Source organism: Chiloscyllium punctatum, chromosome 26 (genome assembly GCF_047496795.1).
Source record: "Chiloscyllium punctatum isolate Juve2018m chromosome 26, sChiPun1.3, whole genome shotgun sequence".
Taxonomy (NCBI): domain Eukaryota; kingdom Metazoa; phylum Chordata; class Chondrichthyes; order Orectolobiformes; family Hemiscylliidae; genus Chiloscyllium; species Chiloscyllium punctatum.
Window position 1 is genome coordinate 49,486,231 of NC_092764.1, and position 25,774 is coordinate 49,512,004.

General features: G+C 36.6%; 1 protein-coding gene across 4 annotated transcripts in view; it reads left to right on the top strand.

Annotated features, from left to right (window-relative positions):
* Positions 1-25,774, top strand: part of fto (FTO alpha-ketoglutarate dependent dioxygenase) — a 414,204-nt gene that overhangs the window by 141,427 nt on the left and 247,003 nt on the right. For all 4 annotated transcript variants that reach the window (XM_072547380.1, XM_072547378.1, XM_072547377.1 and 1 more), the window contains one exon: positions 8,006-8,125. In XM_072547380.1, the coding sequence (XP_072403481.1) occupies positions 8,006-8,125 (120 nt within the window). The remainder of the gene's footprint in view (positions 1-8,005; positions 8,126-25,774) is intronic.

Here is a 25,774-nt window from a genome sequence, read left to right on the forward strand (position 1 = left end):
CAGCTAGCTTATTTTTTATTAATGGGTGCAGTCACAATAGGCTGAATGGTCTGTTTCTGTGCTGTAGACTTTTCTATGGTTCTATGGAGGACAGCTCAGAGCAAGTTGGATCATCATGAAGATGTTTGGAACTTAACATTTTCCAAGTTTCAACTCATTGGGTGTTTGCTGGAAAAGTTAGTTACAGTTTAGATGTCATAGCTTGCAGATTACTGAGAAGATAGCCAAAGTAAATGACAGTTTGACAAATCTGTGTTCTAGTTAAAGTAAAATACTAACTACTACTCTGACTTTATGGAAGGCAGATGAGGCTTAGTCTCCGTTTGAATTTTGTGAGGGAACGGAAGATTGCCTCTTTTGAAACAGGGGATACTACAATGGGTTTCTTGCAGTGACTTATTGTCAACAAAGGCCAAACAGGTTAGCTTGGAAGTACAGGAAAAGTATACAGAACTAGGGATTGAGTCATTCACAATTAAGAGATGGTAGAATAAAGTTTACCTTTGAGAATATCTGCAGTTGGGGAGAACTCTCCAGAGGGCTGTAACATACTTATAGGTGCTCATACAGATGTAATAACTATGAAAATTAGTGTGTCTTACAAGAGTATTTGATGGGGCTGAGGGATTAAGAGGTAAACAGAATGCATAAACTTAATAATAGCACACAGTATTATAAATTATATTGCTAATAATCCTTGTTGTGTTTAAGTCCTTCTTATGGACCAGTCCAAATCCCTTCAAAATATATTAAGAAGATAGAGTATACCTTAACTCTCACTCATTTTAAAGATATATTGCATTCTAGATGGAATTTGATTGATCAAACTATACAACTTACAGCAAAACACACGTTAGTTTTACACTTGTTAAAATACAGTCAAAGTAAAAAGAAAATAACAGAATTGGCTTAAGTGTAACTCTGTCAAAATGCTTAACAAAATTATATATATCAATTGCTATTAATTAATTACTGATGTTCCAATATAGTAACATCCCATAAACACACCCTTGGAAAAGAGAAATTCAAAAAAATAGATTGTCTCACCTGCAATTCTAGCTTTAGAAAGAGAACTCCAGCTTTTAGCTGTAACAGAGAGAGAAATAAGAGAGTCAATATCCAGTTTCAAGACCCGAGCAACTGCAGAAAGCTACAACTAAAATCCTGGTTCTGTGGGAGCTTGACCCTATCCATTCTGGCTGCTTCAATTGTTCCAATTTGTAAAAAAAAAATCCCAAGGGCTCACAAGCTGTTCACTTTATTGGCTTTTAGGTGAGTGCTCATCACCTCTGACTCAACCTTTCTTCGTAAAAACACAGAGCTCAAAATATACCACTTAAAGCCACGGTATCGTTATATCCTTTATATACAATTACATTTGTAATTTGTTAAGAAAATGCAAAACCTTGTGGTGCATTCCATGCTTTTAAAGCAGAAAATTTGGATTTCTTGCTAACTGAATTGTAACAATTTGGATTCCTTCACTTCCTTTGGGGAAATGCCATTGATCCTCTTGGTACTTGAAGCATAATTGAAATCAGTGCTTTAGTTGGTGGTGAATGACAGACACAATCTTTGTTTTGATGGCTTCATATTGATATAGGCACTGCTGGTTGCCTGACCTTTATGCACCATGCTTTTATTTTATGATGATAATGCAGTTTCTGCAGGTGTTCCTTCCACATATTGTAGAGTCATCATAGCTTCTAATATTCTAAACTTAAGTGCAGTATTTAAAGAAAGTTGTGATGATGTATAAGGAAAGATGATTTTGTTTTGATATAATTGATCCATAATACTGATGCATAGTCCACATAACTAATGTTTTGTAACACTAAGTCTGATAATCTTTGTAATGGCAAATATCATATGAATTTTAAAAATGTTAAGATTGTGACGGTATCCATCAGTGCTAGTTTAATTGGAAGTGTTCCAACTGGAATTTAGTGTAAAATATTCACTTTTACGGTAAAGTTATTTTCAGTGTATTATAAAAGGCAATTCGGACAGGCACCTTCTGTAACAAGACCATTTTGTTAACTTAATTCCCACGACATTGACATCATGAAACAAAATGTCTAATTTCAAAATTATGTTTTACATTTATGTTCTGTACTCAGGAAAATGATGATGGAAAATCAAGTGTACCTAATCTATAGATTTGCAGGAGAAGTTTGTTAATCCAAATTGATTGCAGTCCTACCCCATTAACAGGCTGCCTCCATTTCCTAAAACCACCAGACTCCTAGTTTAAACTTAATTCAAAAGTACAGTGAAATAAACCCTGGGTGTGTCCAGATGAACTTTTCCATCAATCTAACAATGTCCTATGAAATAAAAAGCTAGTTCTGCGGTAATCTTCAACCAAGTCACTATTAGCCTGCTGCCAACCATATTTTTTGCAGCTGTGTTGTTAAACTGCTCCTGCTTCCAAACTGTTTCTGCAAATAACCTAATGCCACTCTCAAGTATAAACAGATTTCAACCAGTTTGATGTCTTTACCACAGAAATTAATTATTCTGTGCCAGATTGTACTGCTCCTCCAAACACTGCTGCTGTAATGTTTGTATACTGGATTATTTTTAATGCAAAATTTAGTTGTAGTAAAATTTAGTACAGTTTAGTTGGAGTACAATTCTGCTGCTGCCGATGGTCCAAGATCCTTTATGGATGCCCAGTCTTGATCTGTTTGAAGTCTGTCCCATTTAGTATGATGATAGTGCCAGACACACATTCAAAGGTATTTCCAATGTGAAGACGAGACTCTGTCTCTGCAAGGAGTACGTGGTGGCCACTCTTACCGATACTATCAGGACTGATGCACCTGTATCATGCAAATTGTTGAGGATGACTCTTACCACCTACTGTAGATCCAGTCTATCAGCTATGCCCTGTAGGATTTGACTAGCTTGGTCAGTAGTGGTACTGCCCAGCCACTCTTGGTGGTGAAATTGAGTCCCCATCCAGAGTACGTTCTTCGCTCTTGCCAACCTTAGTGCTTCCTGTAAGTGGTGTTCATCATGAAGGAGGACTGATTCATCAGTTGATAGGAGACAGTATGTGGTAGTCAGCAGGAGGTTAGTTTGCCCATGCTTAACCTGATGCCAATAGACTTCATGAGGTCTAGATCAACATTAAGGACTTATAGGGTAATTCCCTTCCGACTGTGTACCAATTCTTGTAAGACTATTGGATGAAGTCCATCTGGACCAGGAAACTTTCAGCCTTTGGCTTTAATAACCTTTGCTGTACCCTTTCCTTGCTGTTTGATTTGTTTTAGGTTTCTTCCTCCTTTTTGTCTTGGTTTACAATTAGTTCTCGGATGTCTTCTGTAGTGAAGACTGACACAAAATATCAGTTCAATTCCTCCTTCATTTGTTTACTCTCCATTATTAATTGTGCATTCACACCTTTCAGAGAACGAACATTCACTTCAGCTTCTCTTATCCTTTTTAAGTGCTCATGGAAACTCCAATTAATAATTTTTACATTTCTAATTAGATTACGCTCAACTTCTAAGTTTTCCCTAGTTAGTTTTTTAATCCAACAATTCATAATGTGATTCCACAACAGTGCAACAATTCACCGTCCAAGATCAAATCTTCTACAAACAGGCCACCATAGGTCAGAAAGAGCCAAGGTGGCTGGTGTGCTGCCTGACATTTGGACCATAACCTGTTTTGAAGAGCGAATCTTGACCCTGACTACCCTGTGCGGTTGCCTGACAGTACCCTAGCCTCTTGACTGCCCTTAACTTATTGTGCTGGGATTCCATATCTCCCTTGTCCTGACCAAAGGTTGTTGACAGTCATGATAAATTTTGTGGATTTATCTCTGTGCTAAACAGCAATGCAAGGTAAAAGTATTGTGGCCCTAATACCTCTGGCTGGGGAGGAAGAAGAGGAAAGTGGCTGCAAGGCAAGCTCATGCAGGGATGCTCTGAGTATTTAAGATAGGCTCATAGTGAGGAAGCATTCACAAGGCAAGTGAAAATGCCAATACATGCACCTTGGCTCACTCTGTGAAGAATGTGCCTATCTCTTTGTGTGTAATCTCTTTGAGGCAAAATTTCAATGCTAATTGCTAGTGCACCCTGAAGTACAGCTTTAAAGTGCAGAAATAGGTCAGAGAGGTACCATGAAGGTCCCCAGAGGCTGACAGTTGACAGATGCCAGAATTCATGAATGGGGTGATTGCAGACAGTGCCCTGGAACATGCCATGAGGTGTTGTGTAACCAAAATGAATATATGGTAGAACAAAGAGCGAGTTGAAGTTGCTCGGTATTCTGTCTTTTTTGAAGGTTCTCGCTATCTAGAATTCTGTAGCTGTTCAGATTATAGGAGACTACACATTAATGAGGTGAGATGTGCAGTTAATGAGACTAACAATAAGCAATAATCTCTGTTCATAGGCATCTCATTTTTACCAAGTGAGAGTCTCAGCTGAATGCCTGGAACTCTGCTGGAAAACGCCATTAGTGAAGATAGGCTTCACTTGACTGTTCATGATTCTTCAAGATTTATCACCATAGCCCACATAATTTAGGGCCCTTCAAGACTCCATCTTATGAGGCTTGATGGATGCTTTATTCAGTTACATCATTAAAATTCTACATACATATTAGATTTTTTTTGTGACATTCTACTCAGGCACACATAGTAGTGAAGTCCTGAAGGATATACTCTTCTACATTTCTATCTAAATTCCACTGCTCTTCCAAAAACCATGCTCCCATAATGACAGCAGAAGCAGGGTATTGGTAGAAAAGGTAGGTAATGTTGCAGTGTTACAGTAAACTATACTGCTCCTCTGACCACTGTGCTTGCATCATGTTATTTTGTACTGAGTTTTCTTTATGCAATATTTAGCACTGTCAAAGAACCGTCATGATCGGAAATAAATGACATATGTAAAATATATTTTACAACAAATCTAAATGAGCGTAACAACACTGCAGTTCAAAATTACCTTCATTTTCTTGGAATAGAGCATTATTTCTATATCATAAAAGTTGCATAGAACTGGAAATGGATCCCAAATTGTTGCAAGTTCAAGCTGCATGAAACTGTTGCAGCTGTTCTAGCAAAACTTTTGAGTATTTTTACATTTCTTTAAAATTTAAAGTGATGAGCTATGACGAGCAATTTAATCATATCAGCATCTGCCTCATTGTAAACTCCTCTCTCTCCAAACTTGATCATCAGTTAAGTGATGGAAGTGGTGGTCAACTGTGCTAAGAAGCAGCACCTGCTTTGAAGGAACCTGCTCCACTTTGGATTCACCATGGCCACTTAGCTAAAAACCACATTACAATCTTGGTTCAAATAGGGAAAAAAGACTAACAATGGGCAAAAGGTGATACTGACTGCTCTGGATGTCAAGGCCACTTTTGACTGAGTAGGCATCAAGAAGTCCTACCAAAACTGGGTGCAATGGGAATTGGCGGTAATCTCTCCACTGGAGTCACACGTAGCACAAAATGAGATGGTTCCTCTCATCACCATCTTCAGCTGCTTCATCAATAGCCTTCCATCCATAATCAGGACAAAATTGTGGATGTTACACAAACCTTCTCAGAATTACAAAACTTCCAAGTTTTGTATCATCTGCAAACTTGGAAATTATTCCTTGCACACTAAGATCTAGACCATTAATATCGATCAGGAAAAGTAAGTGTCCTAAATTACATTCCTGGAGATCTCTATTACAAACTTTCCTCTGACCTGAAAAGGATCCATTAACCATTACTTCTAATTATCCCTATCCATCAGCTAATTTTGTATCCCTGTTGCTACTGTCCCTTTCACTCCATGAACTATAACTTTTCTGAAGTCTGTTACTTTAATTTTAGTTAGCAAGCAGGGGATATCTTGCCAGTGCAATTCCCGTTTCTAATATAATAATATACTTTTATTTGAATTGCTTGAAGCTCTATTTATTGTGATTTCATTAGTCATTGTTTTGTCCTTCTATACCAGAAGACCCTGTGAACTCCTGTTCTCTGCAATCAGTCAAAACACAGTGGAGCTTTCAGGCACCTGCATGATACAATAAGTGAAGGTAGCCTATGTCTTGGCCTGCATAGCCAGTTCTCATCCCACAGATAATTGTAGATCATCATGTGTAAACATCTTTAGAGACTGAGGTTTCCGGTTTTGAGACTAATGTTTGACTGTGTTGGCTGCACATTGATCAGTCTTTAAATACTTTCTGCTAACTTATTAACTATAACTCAGGGTATTGTTTTGTCAGGTATAGAATGACTGAATACTTTTACTATATTGAAGATTACACAAAACTGGGAAAAACAGAGTAATATAATGTAAATTCTATGTGTCTGTAGTCACATTTTCACAGGTAATAATTCCCAAAATACAGTGCGATATAGAAAAGATTAGATGTTCACACCAACTTCGCCTCCAAAAGCTCATCTTCACCACCACCCTCACCCACCCAATCTTCCATCATGCAGAACCACAAATGTCATTGCCAGTATTTTCCTTTGACTCATGCATGGATCTGAAGTGACCATCAAATGCCTGCCATAGCAATTTTTTTCTTCTAGTAATATTGATAGTTTGATTGTATAAGATTTATAAAATACAGGTTAATAAGAAGCTATTGTCTTGTGAATTTTTTTGTTCATTAACTGCAGAAAAAGAAGGCACATTTTGTGGTTTCCAATTTCATTTCTTTGTTTGAATATATTCTTAATGTAAACTCAAACAATGCAGTGGACAGGACAGATAGCATTAAATGTCTGCACGTTTGATATATTCAAGGGCTATGTGTAGTATACAGCATTGAATAGTTTGTCTTGAAGACCAAATTCATGCTTCTGATTTTTTTTTGTTCTGAAACTATTCAGAAATTAGCAATCATTTCAATTTATTTCTGTTGTTTGAATGTCCTCTGTGGAAATCAAATAGAGTATAATGCTCATAACATTCAGTAAACACACAAAGAAATTATCTATTGAATTTCTTCAGTAGCTACTGTATGATATTTTCAGTCTCTATATTCCAAAGCAATCAGATATTTTAGTTTATTTTCTAAACTTGTAACTGCAGGCTCACATGGACAAAATTTAATCATTTGTGACATTTTGGTTTCGAGATATGTAATCAGCAAAACCATGAATTCATGTATTATATAGTAGGAAAAAACCCATGAAATACAGTGTAGATATTACATATTCACATAAATTTATTGTCCAGAACTGATCTTATTTTGTATTTGATGAACACAGTTATACTAAACATTTATATGGGCTCTTGTGAATAGTGGTAGTGTTCCTGCCTGCTCCAGTAGCATTCCTGTGCAGGTTGATTAGAAAATAGCTACATCAGGCATTCATGATGGTCAGTTGGAACTATAACCATGATGGAACAAAGGAACAGGAGTCCCTTGAGCCTATTTCGCATTCAGTTTGATCATGTCTAATCGGTTCCTCAAATCCATTTACTCACCATTGATATATACCCACTGATACCCTTTTCTAAAAAAAAATGTGAGAGTTAATCACACAAGCCAGATTTTAGCAAAATGATCAACGATTGGAGATGGCTTGCCCACAGGCTTGGATCTCAAGAATAATGATATCAGCTTTAAGATCTTAAATTACAACAGAAAAATGCTTGAAATGCACATGCGTCTTTCAGCATTTGTGAAGATGAAAACAGTTGGTTTATGCTTCAGGTTTGGACCCTTTCTCAGATTACTTCAGGAGTCTCAATCTAGAAACGTTAATTTGTGTTCTTCTTCGCAGATACTGATGGGCCTGATTTTAGTTCGATGTTACAATATTTCCAACGTATTCTGAGTATTGTAGTCTTTGCTATGTAGGACATTGAGGTGCAGGCTATTGACAGTAATGTTGAGAGAAATATGCTAATTTGTTTCTTGTTGATGGATAATATTCAGCTTTACTAAAATAAGCAAATACTGGACATAACAGTGCCCAAATGATAAGATATCTCAGCTTTCTATATTTCTTGCTATAGGTTGAATTTGAGTGGTTGCGACAATTCTGGTTTCAAGGGAAACGTTCAGCAAAGGCAAGCAACTGGTGGTTTGGACCAATGATTCTGCTGGAGAACTCTTGGAGAGAGATGGAGCAAATGGTATGTAAATTATTGTATTTTACTGATCCAGCATTGAGCTGTGGATAATGAATGTTAGTTAGGAAATATACTCCCTCCCGTATTAATTTATTCAAACTAAATGTCCAGTCTGTGGTTCAGACTAATGACTGACAGCTATGGTTTCTTTCTTTGGTTAAAACTATGAAAATGCACTGCACGTGGAATTAAATATAAAAAAGGAAGAATAAAGTTATTCTAGAACCCTATTAAATGCAATTGATACAAAGCCATATGACTCTGTTTTGAAATAGAGTGGTGTCATAAACATTCTTTGGATGGTGCTTGGATAAGAACTTGGATTAAAAAATGTCTCAGATGAAGCCAATTTATGATCCTAATTTAACTTGCACAACATTCTGTTAATCCATTACTCATGTTGTCAAAGACTCATATTGGCTTCTAGTTACTCAACAGCTCAATTTTTAAGGCTTTTCCCCATCACTTTAAACTTACTACAGTCCTATAATCTCTCAGTTATATATGCTTCAAGAATTCTGGCCTCTTAAGCATTCCTAATTTTAATCTATCCATGATTGGTAACTGTTCTTTCAACTACCAAGATCTGGAATTCTTCCCCTTGCCAACCCCACATCACTCCTGTACCTTCCTACCTTGCTTTTCATCATTAAGACATTCATTAAAATTTAGCTTTTGGTCCAAATTTAGTTTCATACAAGTTCTGTGAAGTCCCTGTATTGAGAGCACTATGCACATGCAAGTGTTTAATTCATTAAGTCAGAACTTAATGTCCCAATGACCTTGTCCCCCCAAAATCATCATTTGGAAGTAATCAACAAACCTTGATACCACAAGATGATACTCGAGTAGGGTTTTCTGAATGTGGCTTCACGCACGTGGCTAGTCATTTTGAATTCTTAAGTCACCTGCAGTGGCCAGTGTAGTTTAAGAATTAAAACAGCAGAGGGTACTATTGCATCAGCAGTATACTGAAGCCGCAATGGACAGAAAACAAGAAAGCAATCAACAGCGTTTAACAGGACAATGTAACTTATCATTGGAAAATAGCCTCACTTTCATTTGCACATGGATGTCCATTTACTGTGATCCTAAATTTTACAATAAATCAAATGATTAAATTGACTGACAAAAGTAGATCTTGTTTAAAAAAAGAAATTTATAGAGATTTGGATGTGCATTTTGGCTTGATTCAGTCACAAGTATGTCCATTGGTTTCTGGGAAACTAGTAACATAAATAATCTAGCTCCAAAAATGATCATAAATGGCTCTATTCAGGTTTAATGGGGATTGCAGATTTAATTCTTAGGAATTTAACTAATTCAAGATTGTTAAAATTTTAATTTCAACGGTAATAGGCTAGTATTTAAAATGATTGAAAAAGAAATACTTGAGAAAAATATGTGGCTGCTGCAATCAATGTTTATATCCATATATTACTGTGTGCTAGGGTAGTCTGTATATTATTGTGCTTCACTGTGAATCATGATACATTTATAATTTATTTTAAAATTTTTGGCAACTTGTAATTAATTTCAAAATATTTTATCGATATCTTCTCTAATCTGCTGGCAAGTAAATCATTCTGATCTTTGACACACACATCGTGTTGTCAAGAACTGATTTGTCGGGGTGGCATTATAGTTTGGAGCACCACAATATGATGGATAGAATAGAATTTCAGGTCCCACACAGACTCGTTTTAGTTGCACTGCTGTGGAGAAGCGCTTGAGAACTCCTTCAAAAAAAAGGAGTAAGTAAATTGCAAAAACGCAAAGAGAAAGAGTGTCTATCATTCCTGGGCTGATGCAACATTCTTTCACTTAGCCAGCTCAAAATCAAACACTTGGCCAGTAGCCTGACTGTCATCTTAGTTACAGAAAGTGTTTAGCCATTGGGACCAGAGCAAGGGAAGAATGAGAGCGGAATTGAAGGGCAACATCCGTATATACCCTACAATAAAGCAGGTTAATGTTTTCGTCACTTTTAAGTTTATGAAGCCTTCATTGAATATACACAGAATTGTCTACAGCAATTCTGTGCAACCAGACATGAGTCTAATGTTGATATTTTAATTTCTATTTGTACTCATTTTCTTTGTGATTACTGAAATTTTGGTTCACATTATATAAGCAAAAGTCTTGCACACAATATAATTTGCCCTAAAGCACTTATTTTGTTTGATTTGCGTTAATTGATAATATTTTCATCACTAATATTGTATTACTGTCAGATATAAAAACAAAATCATATTTCTTTTCCAAGTCTTCAAGTCATGTGCTGTATTTTTCTAAACACAGTTTATTCAGCCCTTACTTGGAGTTCATGACTGATTATAAAGATGAACATAGAGTCATAGAGATGAACTGTATGGAAACAGACCCTTTGGTCCAACTCATCCATGCTGACCAGATATCCTAAATAAACCTAGTCATATTTGTCAACATTTGGCCCATATTCCTCTAAACTCTTTCTATTCATACACCCATCCAGATGCCTTCTAAATGTTGTAATTGTACCAACTTCCACAACTTCCTTTGGCAGCTCATTCCATACATGCACCACCCTCACCCTAAACCTATGCTATCTAGTTCTGAACTCCCTTACCCAGGGAGAAGACCTTGTCTATTTACACTATTCATGCCCCGCGTAAATTTATAAACCTCTATAAGGTCACCTCTCAACATCCAACACTCCAGAGAAAACAGCCCCAGCTTATTCAGCCTCTCCCTTTAGCTCAAACCCCCCAACCCTGGCAACATCCTTGTAAATCTTCACTGAACCCTTTCAAGTTTCACAACATCCTTCCTAAAGCAGGGAGATCACATTTCAATGAACAATTGTTTCAAACAGACCAGCTTCTTTTTTTCTGGGATGCATACATATTTCCTGCAAAATTAGGTAACAGAATCGTAAAAGAATGATGCAAGTGAAACAGTGTTTAGTGATACTGTCAAAATACATTCACATAAGCAATGTTGTTATAGGATATGTAATGCACACCATGTTACGTGACTTTACAAATTATGAAGTCGATTATCCTTGCTGAAAAGAATCACTACATAATCCTTCTGTTCAAATTTATGTCAAATTTAATTCTTAAAAATCAAAGCTATCAAGAATCATTAACCTAACTTGCTTTTCTTTTTTTTAAACTAACTTTCATGGTACGCTTGTTTGCAATGATGACATAATTGGTTTGAAGAGTCTCTAAGTAATCGACAGTGTTGAGGGAGTTTAGCTGTAATGTTGTAAAGGGTACGCATGTCCTTGGACTTCCTACTCTCACTGTCAGTCTGAGTACTTCCTCCCAAACCTTGTGGTGTGATAAGAAACATTTTGTAAAGAAAAATATTCTTTTTAAAAAATAAAGGGAGAAGCGATTGCAGAGGTAATCAGAGTTATCTGTTTTAAATAAGATATTTACGACACTGATTCTTTAAAGAATATCCATGTCCACATCGGTTGGTGTAATGATTGTATGAACTGCTGTGTACTTACATTTGCTGCCACACTTGATAGTTTACCTTGTATGCCATGAGAATTGTGGACATGCTCTCAAGCAACCATTGAGATGACATGTGAGTTTTAAGTGACACATTTGTGCAAAGGTACAGTGCCCGTGCAGAGCTTTATATTGGGTTTGGCGCTCTCACAAGCATTTGGTGCTTTCAAACACATTCATTAGAAGAAGCCATTATGCTAATTCAGCGAGCTGCTGTATGATAACCACATGCTGCTTTACATGCTTTTCTTCTTTCTATGCTACAGGAAAGGTTTAAAAGTTCACCATCTCTTTTGTTGACCTACATTTGCTGAATTTTTAAAGCCATCATCAATCAAATTTATACACCCGTGTTTCACATGTCGCAGTCGCCTTACAATTTTTGTGCCGTATTGTAGATTGCTTTAGTAAAGTCAGTTTTGCAGAATGAAGCCTTCTTATTATCATACCCAACAGTACAATGATGGCAGCTGGTCTTTGCCAACCAGCACGTATAATATTAAACAGCTGTAGCTGAACAGGTTTATGTATATTTAAAAGTGAAAGAGAAAAATGAATGGATTTGCTCAGAAATTAGATAAGGAAAGCTCTAAAAATATTGGAAATCAGGTGTGTATGGAGAAGTACTGCTCCTACTATGATTTAATGTGTTTTGATATTAATATATGATCTAATATCAGATTTATTGTGGTTCGTTGGGGCACTTTTAACCAAGTCAATACTTCACTAAAACCGATCATATTATGACATAAAGCGGGATCAGTTGTGCTCAAATGAACAGAAAATATTCAAAATCCTATGTTAATAAAGGGACTAATATACTAAAAGATTGGATAAAGAACAGGTTTCACTGTGTCTAAACAGTTGCCATTTTATTTCAATATGAAAACATGCTTTTCTGCACTGTACAATTTATAAAAATTTCAGATTCCTTCAGGAGGGAGAAATAATTTTTTTGAGGAATGCTGGGAAAGAAATGGCCCAGTACTTCAGGTTTACCATTCCTACACAATGTCTCATGTTTATCCTTTTAATTCTGAGTTTTCTTGACATTTTGCTGAACACAAACCTGTTTTCTGTTGCTTAGCATCTTGAAGAATTGTATTTGATGAACTATAGTACCAAGTATCAATAAGAATTTCAACAGTATTTTGTAAGTGAACTTTACAAATAGAACGAGCCTGATAATGGTGCAGAAATGCTACGTAGTCTCCCTGGGTTAAATGACAGTTTCTGAATTTCATTGGTCAATCTCGACTACTTTTCAGAATACCATGATATTATTTTAAATAATGTGAAAACCATTTTTTACCAGCAATACCCCTTCCCTAAAGTTAATTTTATTTCTACAGAAATACATTCTTCGATTTGCCTCATAATTACAGTGCAGTTGAAGAAAGAATATCAAATAAATTTCACTATGTATTTTGACTACTGTTTTTGACAAGTTTTTTTTGCATTACCTTAAAGCACTTTTAAAAAGGATTTAGAATGAACTTTTAAATTTGAAAGGAAAATATAAATGCAGAAAACAAACAAAAAACTGAGAGCAGCTATTTTCTGGGCCCAACATTAGAAGCCTTTATTTCAAAGCTTACCAAGTCAAGATGTGCATGATACATTATGAGACTCAATGTAAAGGAAATTTCTGAAGCAATAACAGAGAAAGCAGTTCTTCAATAATGTTTAGATTTCACTAACATTTTTAAACTTTCTTTTTAATAAATGTTTTAATTTAAAATATAAAATTGTCATTGCATTGATGGTATTTTGGACAGATTTCATTGTTATCAGTATGTATATATTCAAATCAACTTAACTCAAAAAATGCAGCAGAATGATTATAGTGAGAAAAACCCTGTGCTTTGAAGATAGGTTTCAACTATTTGTTTGGGTGAAAATTATCATTAAATTTCTAATTTCAAGGTGCCATGGTTCTTGAAAGCACAAGTCAAGAGAAGATCTTTTATATTTACCATATTCTAATGGCACTATTTATTCCTGGCATTTTATCTCCCTGTGGACAGTTTCCCCCCACAGTTTTCACTGTTGTGATGTAAATGTTGAACCTTCCATTAAAATGACATCCAGATAAAGCATCAAGCATTTTTGCAAAATATTACCCTATGAAATGATGAGCTATTAGATGAATGCTGCATTTATTGAAAGATGAAGGTTAAGTAAATGTTTGTGTTTCATAAAAGGCATCTGAGATTGAAGCATTATCAGGTGTGAGATTAAGATAGCAGTCAACACCGTTCAAAGATACAGTTACTTTTCAAAAGAACCTATACAAGCTTTGCTTTCTGAGTAAAAGAGGTAACATAAAAAGCCAAGAATCTCTTGTGAGATGATTGAGACTTGCTATTGCTGTTCCTAGATGCATTGGATAGCAGCCTGTCTCCCCGGGTCTGAAATCATGCAATCCTGAAGGCAACTAAAATTCGTATCAGCTGCAAAATGTGTAAAATCCACAGAGCCTAAAAACAACTTCTGTGTCTGTTTAAAAAAATGAAATCCAATTTAAATATTTTTGATTGTTATGAGCAAAAGCTTGTTTACTAAAAAATTATTTTTTAACCATCTTTAAATATTTAGTGTTGAAATGCATTTGCCTATTCCACCACTTTGTCCTGAAGATCAGTTAACACTTGTCCACAGAATAAAAAGTTTTGATTTTCAGTTCCATTTTTCATATGTATGACATAATAAATATGGGTATATTTAGTTTAATTTACATTGAGATTTTCGTGAATACAAGTTACTTCTTCATTGTTATTGGTCTTCTTGGCAGCCAAATAAAAATTAGCGGAGCTTCTGTGCATTGTTTCTCGGTTCAGTCAGGAAGATGCAATTTATGGAAATGACTGCTAGTATGATACATGAATAAAGAAGGCGAGATGTGGAAATATCATTTCAAACACATCTCTATTAGCAAAAATATGAAAGTAAATACTTGTCTCCTTAAACTGTTCTAGTCTGCAGTTTTGGATCTCCAGACAGGGGTGTTGAGTACTTGTCCACTGAGAATACATTGATGACAATATCTGTAAAGGCATCAGAGCAAACTATTGCATGCAGCTGACTTCTATTGTTTAATTTTCTGGTTAATAGCCATATTGTGAGGTCACAAAGAATATGGAGTCATCAAAACTATAATGGTCAACTGTTATGACTCAGAGATACATTGCATGCCAAATTAGATTGACAAATCATTACCAAATATAATGTTATTTAAAATGTTTGCGTTGACATGAGCTTGATGGGAAAGTACTGATTAAAATAGTTCAGCCCTTATATATCTGACAGCATTTCATGGTTGAGGGTGTATTAATATCCAGCTTAGCTACTGTTGGCACTTTGGATAGGTCCCAGGGAAGAATATGAGATTGACCAGATTTTCCCACTGTGCCAGAAATGTTGGGTAGACAAAAAGCAGTACTTTTGTACTTGTGGAAGAACTGATTTGAGTTTTCTTGTTGCCATTTAAGTTTTGGCACTAATACTTTTCTGTGTAAGCCCTTTCCTGATATGTTGAAAAGAAAATATTCTTTTGTATTTTTAAAGGATTTTCAAACTGTCTAATAATTAGCTTTAAATGAAAAGGTAAACTGTACTCTGTCTAAATAGAAACAGTAATGTTGTCTTTATCTGTATTAAATTAAAAAGATTTTGTGTGAGGTTTTGAAAAGTACAAATCCCTCTAATAGTGTAAGCACTGAACTTAAAACGCAAGAAAAGGTAACAGTGAGATCAGAATCACAGCCAACTTTCAAGACAATTTATTTCTTATCATGAGCAAGGATGCAGTATGCCCTGTGCTTTTCTGATGATGAGCCTAGTTTAAAAAAGACTGCTAGAGATGCGGATAAGCAAACCAAAAGCTTGAAACAGGAAATGTCATGCAGGGAAGACATTGTTGTAGATGACTACCTCAGAGCTTGATGCTTATCATGTTGCAAGAATGGACGTGAAGGAAAGATGGAGAGGTAGTCAATGAAATATTGCTTCAGGTGAAGCGCCTTGGCCTTTCTACTTGACCTATTGGTCCATAAACACACACTGTCTAATGCATCTTTTTCAGACTTTGTACTTATATTAACCTTTCTAGAGGCACACATATTCTGTGAGTAAAAAAAGGAAATGGCTGTTGCAAAATATAACACCTTTACCAATGATGCTGATATAAACTTAATTATAACATAGAATAAATTAATTTCATCTACTAACATAATACAGATTTTCAACTGGCTACCCAGTCACAAATTTGATGCTGTGGATCAGCTGTTAAAACCAAAACTGTGGTTGTAAAAATAGTACTGTAGACTAGAGGTTCCCAACTTTGTCAGAATCAAGGCACACTTCAATGAAGTAAAATTCCATGGTACACTCATTTTTTTCAGTTGAATTGATTATTCATAAATGTCACATTTACTTGCATTTTAATATGCCATAATAGAAATGGAGACCCCCAAGTGATTGTTGAGGCTCCCCTGCTGCTGCTTCACAATGTGGAGTTGACTGTCAGTGTCATGGAATCACTGCAAAACTGGCACTGTGGGATCGACTGTGAACCTGACACTGTGTATTGACTGTAAAACACATGCTGTGGATTGACTGTAAAGCTGGTGCTGTGGGTCTGGTTGTAAAATAGGTTCTATGGCTTGTGTGTAAAACTGGTGCTGTTGATTCATCATAAAAGCAGAACTGTAGATCCATTGTAAAACCAGCACTGTGGATCCATTGCAAAACCAGCATTGTCGATCTGATGTAAAACCAATATTGTGGATCCATTATAAAACCAGCATAATGGATCCACTGTAAAACCACCACTTTAGATCAACTGTAGAACCAGCACTTTAGATTGACTATAAAACCAGTTCTATGGATCTAGTGTAAAACTAGCACTATAGATCAACTATAAAACTAGTTTTGGAAAGACTTGACTAGAAACAAACCAATGCTGTGGATTGGCTCTAAAACTGGTGTTCTGGATCAACAGCCTAATCTAGAAATCGTCTGGTTTTCAAATGATGAAACAGCGAAAACCAACTGTTTTCTATAATGACCCCATGGCATCATTTTTATGCTTGGGTGGGATTTTGAAAATCTGTCCTCTGTATGCCTCCAACATATTCCACAATTTCTTTCTTGTTTCTGTTTTTCTTTGAATCACATTTTAAGAACTAGTGGAGGAAAGCAGTAGCACTTTGTGAGGGACAGAGTTAGGATACTTAGTTAAAATGACAAGATTCCTTTAGCTCCTAGGATTACTTACTATCCACTAATACCAATGTATTGGTGTTTAACAGTTGGATTTTGTATGGCTTGTGAGATAGTTGTCATAATTGTGCCATTAACATAAACAAATGTTTATTTAACAAAAAGGACCCAACAAGGCTGAAATGATCATATGTTCTTTAATGTGGAGTTAAATGGGGAATCTAAAAGTTGCAATCAGTGAGTTTGTTCTTCAGCACAGGGTTGGCAATGGCAGGTTGCAATTGATTAGAAATCATTTAGCACACAATAACTTCCGATGTTACGGTGTTTGTCATACTATAAAGATCCTTTTATAGAAGTTATTCCTTGTTGAATCAAGTATATCTGGGCTTTTAAGAGCATGTTTCTGTGAGAAGGCAAGACTCTATGCAGAGGGTCGACCATCCATGGCTAAAGAAGGAAGCTGAATATATAATAAAATTGGTGATTTGGTGAAGAGTAGTGGCAGACAAGAAATTGGAGTAAAATTCAAAAGCAGCAAAAAAAGACTAAAAACAATTTTAAAAAAAGAAAAATTAGAGTATGAGGGCAAAGGAATAGTAAGAATTTCTATATGTATTTAAAAAGGAAGTGATAAGTGATGTGAACATTGGTTATTTTCATCTATTTCATTGTTAAGGGTATACATAACACCCCAACAATAATTGTTAATAAGAGATGGAGGAACTTAAAACTCTGTGGAAAAGAATACTGAGAAAATTATTGGAACTAAAACTTTGTAAGTCCCCACATCTTGATGGATTTCATCCTTAGGGTTTAAAAGAAGTGGCTGCTGTAATAATACGTGCATTGGTTTTGCTTTTCCAATGTACTTCAGGTTTTGGAAAGGTCCCATTAGGTTGAAACATAGCAAATGTAACTTTTGTATTCAAGGGCTAAGAGTGAAAGCAGGAAACTACAGGCAGTTAGCTTAACATCTGTCTTAAGGAAATTTGAGTCTAGAAGAATCGGAGGCATATGCTGTGAGGATGTTTCCACTTATTAGAGAGACTAGAACAGAAGACTGAATTTTCCCATTTTTTGGTGGTTTCTTAGTGAGATTTGCCATGGCCTAAACTGGCTTTTCTCACTCAATCACTGGCTCATTAATTATGCAACTGGCCTTTCTGGCACTCGTAAAGTCACTCAAAAGCTCTCACCCTCTTCATCCTTCCAAGCTACTAGCTTGTCCTACCTTCTACGCTTCCTATTGGCTCAATGGGGATACATTATTTCCTCTCCTGCTCATGCAATTGCCAGTAACTACACTTTGATCTGTCATACTCAGTTCCTCCTTCGGTCTCATTGGACGAAAAATTGGCCCACTGCCTGGATGGGTGTATGCACAGCACTCTGGCTTATCTGTGATCTCCGGAGAGGTTGCACTTGACCTGAAGGACTGACTGAAGCTGCTCCCCAGACTGAGATTAGGGCAAGTCCCTTGATTGATTGACTGAAGGCCCAGAGCAGCTGCTGCCAGGTTACCACAATGATCTTCATTCAAAATTGGCCCCATTTGGTTCTAAGGTAAATAGGAAGAATGTGAGCTGCATAGAAATAAGGTGATAATAATGAGGTACAAATCGCAAGAAAGCTAAGTAATTTCTGCTCATTCATAAGGGTCAGAACTTTCTATTTAAACCCTACATGGAAATTAGGAATTTCTTTTCTTAACATGAAATATCAGTTTTTTCCAATATTGGTATGTGTTCTCAACTTTCTTGCTTTTGTCTGCTGTTCAAGACAGTGGATAATTCTGCACAAAGGGATCTCCCATTTAAGACAAATGAGAAACTTTCCATGAGGTCATGATACTGTGGAATTCTCTTCCTCAGGGAACAACAGAGACAAGTTAATTGAATATTTTTCATTGTTGACTAACAATGGAGTCAAGGGTGTAGAGTTAGGCAGGAAAGTAAAGTTCAGACTGCAGTCAGATCACTCATGTTTTTATCAAATGACAAAATGATCTTGAGGAGTGAAGGTACACCTTTTGGTCCTAATTCTTATGTTTCTGTGTGTATAATATGTAATTACTGTTTCACAATTTCCCTGGTCTTGAGGACAAATACTGACCTAAAACCGCTGCCATGATCACCTGATAATAGATTGAAGCAAGTCCAAGAGACCTGTGAATCATAGAATCCCTCGCAGTGCAGAAAGAAGCCATTTAACCCATTGAGTCAACCAACCCTCTGAAGAGCATCCCATCTAGAACCGCCTCACCACTCTATCCCTTTAACCAAACATTTACCATGTCTAATTTACCTAGCCTTCAAATCCTTGGACACATGGGCAATTTTCCAAGGCCAATCCACCTAACCTGCACATATTTGAATTGTGGGAGAAAACGGGATCACTAGGAGGAAACCCATGTGGACACGGGGACAATGCACAAACTCCACACAGTCACCCGAGGCTGGAATCAAACATGGGTTCCTAGTGCTATGATGCAGCAGTGCTAACCACTGAGCCAACTTGAGCAGGTTATTTCTGTGTAGGTGCTGCTTGATGGCATTGTTGATAACCCTTTCCATCACTTGACTTGATAATTGAGAGTAGACTGAAGGCAGTATTTGACCATTTGGACTTGTCCTGCATTTTGTGTACAGAACCTATCCTGGGCAACTTTCCACAAGGTTGGGTGGATGCCCAATGTTGTAGCTGGACTGGAATAGCTTGGCTCGAGGTAAGCCACATTCTGAGCACATCTCTCAAGTACTATCATCGGAATAGCCTTTGAAGTATCCAGTGCCTTCAGCTGTTTCTTGATATCATATGGAGTGTTTCAAATTACCTGGAGACTGGCGTCTATGACACTGAGGAGGTCCAAAGGAGGCTGAGATGTATCATCCAGTCGGCGCTTCTGGCCAAAGATTCTGTATACTGGGATTCAATGTGACTAAGCCTCCCTGTTTGGGGCAATTAGCATTAAGACAATTGCTTGCATTGCTGATATCTGACTGTTTATAGCACATTTCAGAATGTAAGTGGAACGTCATGAAGACATCTTACAGGATAAGGGTAGCCAGTAATTCTATTATAATCTTTTTTGGAATCCTTTTTATTTTTGTGACAGATTATAACACAATATTTAGCATTCCTGACCCATCAAGAGGTACATGAAGTGTACATGTCTGGCTTGTTTTGGTGGCTGAAAATTTTCTGGAAGGCTACTGTAGCAGCCATCATGACTCTTTTTGCTGTTTAATGTCTTTTTAAAACAGTCAATAAATAAATGCCTAGATATACATTAACATAGGTTTTTACACTATATGTGACAATAGCATTAAGGGTGGTCACTGTCTACTCAGGCTCCTTAGTATCGAGTTCCTGTACGATTGAAGACTTCACTACTCCTGAACTTAAATCCTGCTACAATAAATTCTAAAATTCCATTATATTTCCTAATACTTGCTGCACCTGCCTGTTAGTTGTCAGTGACTTATTGACAAGGGCATCCAAATGCCTTTACTCATTTACACATTCCAACCCCTCACTATTTAAGAAATACTTTGCACATTTGTTCTTCTACTAAAGTGGATAAACTCACATTTATACTCCAACTGCCATGTTCTTGCCCAATCATGAAGCCTGTTCACATCCTCTTAGAAATATTTTATTGTATCTTCCTTATAATAGTTTCCTGCCCAGCTTTGTACCACTGAAAATTTGGAAGTATTATATTTGGTTTCCTACCAAATCATTGATGTATATAATATATTGTGAACAACTGGAGCCCAAGTATTGGTTCTTGCTGTGACCAACTAATCCCAAATTGCTAACGTAAGAATGACCCCTTTCTTTTTGTACAGAACCAAATTGCTGGAGGTCTGGCAGCATCCATGGAGAGAAATCGGGGTTGATGTTTCGGGTTCAGTGACCCTCTCTCAGAACTAATGTAGCGAGGAAAGAGTTTGACATTTTTTGTACTGTCTGTTTTCTGTTTCTTAACCAATTCTTAATCTATATCAATACATTGTCTCCTATACCATATGCTTTAATCTTGTTAACCAACATTCATGGGGGGCCTTTCCAGGAACCTTATGGAAATCCAAATATTGTACATCCATCAGCTCCCCCTCATCAATTTTGTTAGTAACATCCTCAAAAAGCTTCAACATCATCAAACATGATTTTCCATTTGCAAATCCATTCTACCCAGTCAATCATTTTTATCCAAGTGTCCATTTATTACATCCTTTATGACAGAATCTAGGATTTTTCCTCCTACTGCTGTAAGGTTGTCAGTTGTATCACTGTTGCTTTTCCCCTTTCTTAAATAGTGGACTGATTTTTGTAAGCTTCCTCTCTGCTGCCCAGGATTCTGTGGAAATGTGAAAGATGATTACCAATGCATGGTTACCTCTATTGCCACCTCCCTTAACACACTAGGATGTAATCATCCAGCCTCAGTGACTTATTAGCTTACTGGCCCATTAATTTATCCAGAACTAACTTCATAATATTAATTTCCTTCGACGTTTAATTTTCCTTAGTGTCACAATGCTCGTCCTTTTTTTCCTCAAAGCTGTTCCTTGGCTCAAGGATATTCTGTCCTTGATTTTTTTTCAGAGGGGTAATAAACCAGGCTGGGCTCCGATCAAACTGGTTTGGTACAGAGATGAAAAGGATTTTGAGAGGCTTTTTGTTTATATGTAAACAGATGAGACTTCAGACCAAAGTGATCATCTTTAGAAGCGACCTGTAGAATGAAAGGGGAGTGGTCAGCTTTCTAGCCAAGCAGTTTAGTTCAGTCCAAAACTGGTTGGGAGTTCAGCAGTGGACTGTGTGAACAGACTCTCTCTCTTTCTGCCCTTCTAACTTTAACCCGTAAGCATCTATTCCATTTTTTACACTGTTTTTCAAGAGGGTCTGCTTATTGGGACTATTGTGTATATTCGGAACATCATAATTAAGTCTAGATGGATAGACTAAGTTCTGTGGGGTTTATTTATTCTGTTCTTTGTGTTTCATTGGGTAATCTTGTGAATAAGTTTTTGTCTGTTTTAAAACCTGGTAGTCAACCTAACTACCTCACTCTGGGTAATTAGTTGGGAGTTCAACAGTGAGCTGCGTGGCAACTCTCTTTCCTACCCTTCTAACTTCAAACTGTCAGCATCTGACCCTTTTTTATATTGTGTTTTAAAGAGATTTGCTTATTGGGACTGTTGTGTATATTTGGAACTGCACACTTAAGTTTGGATAGACTGAGTTCTGTAGGGGTTCTTTATTCTGTTCTTCGTGTTTCATTGTGTAATTTTGTGAATAAATTTTTTTGTCTGTTTTTAAACCTGGTAGTCAACCACGCTAACTTAATCTGGGTAATTTTCACTGTACACTTACAGAAACAAATTGCAAAGTTATAGTGTGGGCTGTCTGCTTAAGAATGTTTTGAGTGGTTTGACCTAGTGCATAACATTAGTTACTTGGATCTCTACTTCTTGGAAATTTCCTATTCTTTCTCAGAAAAGACTGAAACAAAGTAATCATTTAGCTTCTCTGCCATTTCTTTATTCTCTGTTGTGTAATTTCCTGCCTCTGCTTTTAATAGATGCACTTCCACTTTTGCAAGACATTTTCTTTTTATTTACCTGTAGAAGCTTTCATGGTCATTTTTATGTTTCTACTAGATTACATTTATAATCTATTCTTTCTTAGCAGTTTCGTGGTCCTCCTTTGCTGTATTCTAAAACTTCCCAAACATTATGTTCTGGCCATTATCTAAGTCTTTTCTTTCAATCTTAAACAATCTTTATGCTACCTAGTCAACCACGGTTGACTGACTTGTTAAAATTTTTACATCTTGAAGAAATGTACAGTTCCAGTGAGATATGCAATTATTCTTTAAATAACTGTACATAGGCAATGGACAATCTTTAACGTGTTTTCCCAAACCAGCTCAGCCAAATTGTGTCTCATGTTTTCATCATTTCTCTTATTCAAATTTAACACCCTTGTTTCAAATTAAACAACCTCATTCTTACATGTAATGCAAAATTCTATAATACTATGATCACTCATCCATAAAGGTTATTTTAAGAACAATATTATTAATCCATCATTTTTCGTTATTGATTTCAAAATAGCCTGTCCTCCAGCCAGTTCTGTTGCTGTAAAGAAAAATTCTAGGTCACTCCAGAAATATGTTTCTACAGCCTTAACGCTCAATTGATTTACTCACAATATTTGCAGATTGAAGTCATGCACGATTACTGTGTTTCTCTCATTGCCTGAGTTATACCATGTCCTATACATTTTGGTTAGAGTTTTTTTTGACCAACAATGTCTGCTATTGCTTGCTGTTTCTCAGTTCCACTTAAATAGATTCCACATATTGTTCTTCAGTCTGAGATTCTCCCTTGCTAATGTATTGGTCCCTTCTCATGATATCTATGCAAATGCACCACATTTTCCTTTTCATCTGGTCTTCCTAATCTTGAAATATCCTTGAATATTCAGTCCCAGTCCTGATTATGATGTACCACGTTCCTGTAATAGCAATTATATTTGTAACCATTCACCTCTGTTTGTGCCTACAGATCATCTATTTTGTTGTGTGATGATTCTGTCACTCTGAAAAGGTTTTCTTGAAGAGAGGTCGTAAAGCAGAGGTGTCGAGGAGTCCAGTTTAACAATAGAAGGAGAGTGGTCAGTTCTCCCGGTTCAGGTTTTTTCTAGTTTGTTGTAGCTGTAATAGTCACAAGATATATGAATCCAGGGGAGTTAGAAGTTTCAGTAAAGAATTCCTCTGACTTTTTTCCGAAATCTCTCTCTGGAAGTTATTCCCTGCTGCCCGTGAGAATCTGTGTTTGAATTTACCTTTTTGCCAAGAGGTGTGTTATGGGATACTACTGTATTGGAACAGTTAATTAGTAGTCGTTAATCTATTGAGTTGGTTAAGGTGTCCCATAGTTATGTTATTCTAAATTCCACTTTCTTTTGTTTGTGTTTCAACTTAAATAAATTCTGTTTTGCTTATAGCCGAGTGGGTTGACCAGCTGGACCAAACTTGGAACACCCACTTAACATTTGCCTTTAAAATAAGAAAAAAATAGGATGTGAGCTGTCTTCTTAAAATATTTTGAGAGGGTCTGACCTGGTCCATAACAGTTGTGAATGCTGAGTGCATTCAGGTAGAATGCCCTTGACTGTCTTTTTGTTAAAGCTATAAAAGAGAAACAACATTGAGGGGATTGCAGGTTTTAAAGCAAGGCAGGTGAAATAGACACGTGCAAGTAATAACTGGGTAAAATATACACATAAAATGTACATATATAATAATAATTGGGAACGAAATTAAGAGAAAATCCAGCCAGGAAAGGCGAGAGGAATTAAAATCTTCTCTATCTCCTGACTAAGTATAAAATTGAACTCCCACTGGTCTCAGGTGGATAATTGTATCCCTCCAAACCATCCCACTCTGACTTGACATTCTTATGCCTTAGCTTCCCCTATCTCTCTGACCCTGACCTGATCTGTGTATCCACCTCACTACCCCAGAAAGCCATCTCATCTGTGATTCTCCCACCAACCCACTTGATCTGACGTGAGAAGTCCCTTTTGGCCAAACCAATCCCATGAGAACTGAAATGCCCCCAGACATGCCCTGATTCGGCACTGTGACAGACACATGTATATACATGCATGCACATACGTTCACTGACTCTGTCCCCACCAACTCTCTCCCAACTTGGCCTTAGTTGACTCCATTTGCTACAATAAGCACTTAACCACTTTGCTGTCAGTTCCAAACCCTCCAACCTTCTAATCTACACCACGCATTGGTGTTCCTCACCTACTTACCAACTTTACACCACCTATCTGCCAAAGTATCCCCCATTTACCCAAATGACCGTCTTCCCCTTCACGCACCTTACATACTTATGATCTGACACCAGCTGGCAAAGTGAGTTAAGGACATTGAAATTAGAGAAAACAGCACTTACTGTTGAAAAGGGTTTCAGCACCAATTTACCTCACTTCTGGTTGTGAGAACTCCTGGACCTGTCTACACTACTGACACTGGGGAGTCTCCTTGTCTGGACGTTTACCCCAAAATATATTCTTAAGTACGCTGTTTCTTATTTGATATGGGTGAGAAATTGGATTCCAACCCAGATCTTAAGATTCAGGTCCTGGTCCCTGCTGTATGCCAAAACTGAGATTACATTGTGTTTAGAAATTGGATTTTATAACTTAGCGGCACAAGCTATCAGTGCTCCAATATGTTACACTACCTCTCAAATGTTTTCTCTTTCAACTTCAGGTCAGTTTTTTTTTACTTATTTTCAGAACTTTTGGATACAGTGCAGCCAGATTTATTACCAATTCACACAATATAAAATCTAAAATAACATAAACCGTGATAATTATTATTTAAATAGTGTGTATTGGCAGCATTGAAAGTACCACATTGTAAAGCACTTACAGCCAAAGTGAACCCTGGACATGCAAAACCACAACTTATACATTCCCAAAATTGTAGTTCTTTTCCTATAAAAAAAAGTGCAGAACCTAGTTTCACTTTTATTTGTGTCCTGCACATGGTGCCAAATTAATTTCATCTTCATTTGTTATCCTGAAAATACCAAGGATTAATTAGGGTAATCCAGTATTACATGGAAGTTAACTCAAGGGGTATGGTATAGTGTGCCTCTAGGTCAGTAGTTTACACATGCCTCCTATTCGGTTTAATTTTCTCCAACAAATTTGGTATTTCAGCTGCCTAAAGACTTTTGTGCTTCTTTTCCACAACATTGTCTTCAATAATTTTTATTGCTTAATTCTTTCAATTTCTTCAAAGAGCATAATCAGTCTTATACTTTGAAGTTTGCATTGCTTTTTTTTTGTATTTTTGGGATTTGATGGTAGGCTGGTATGA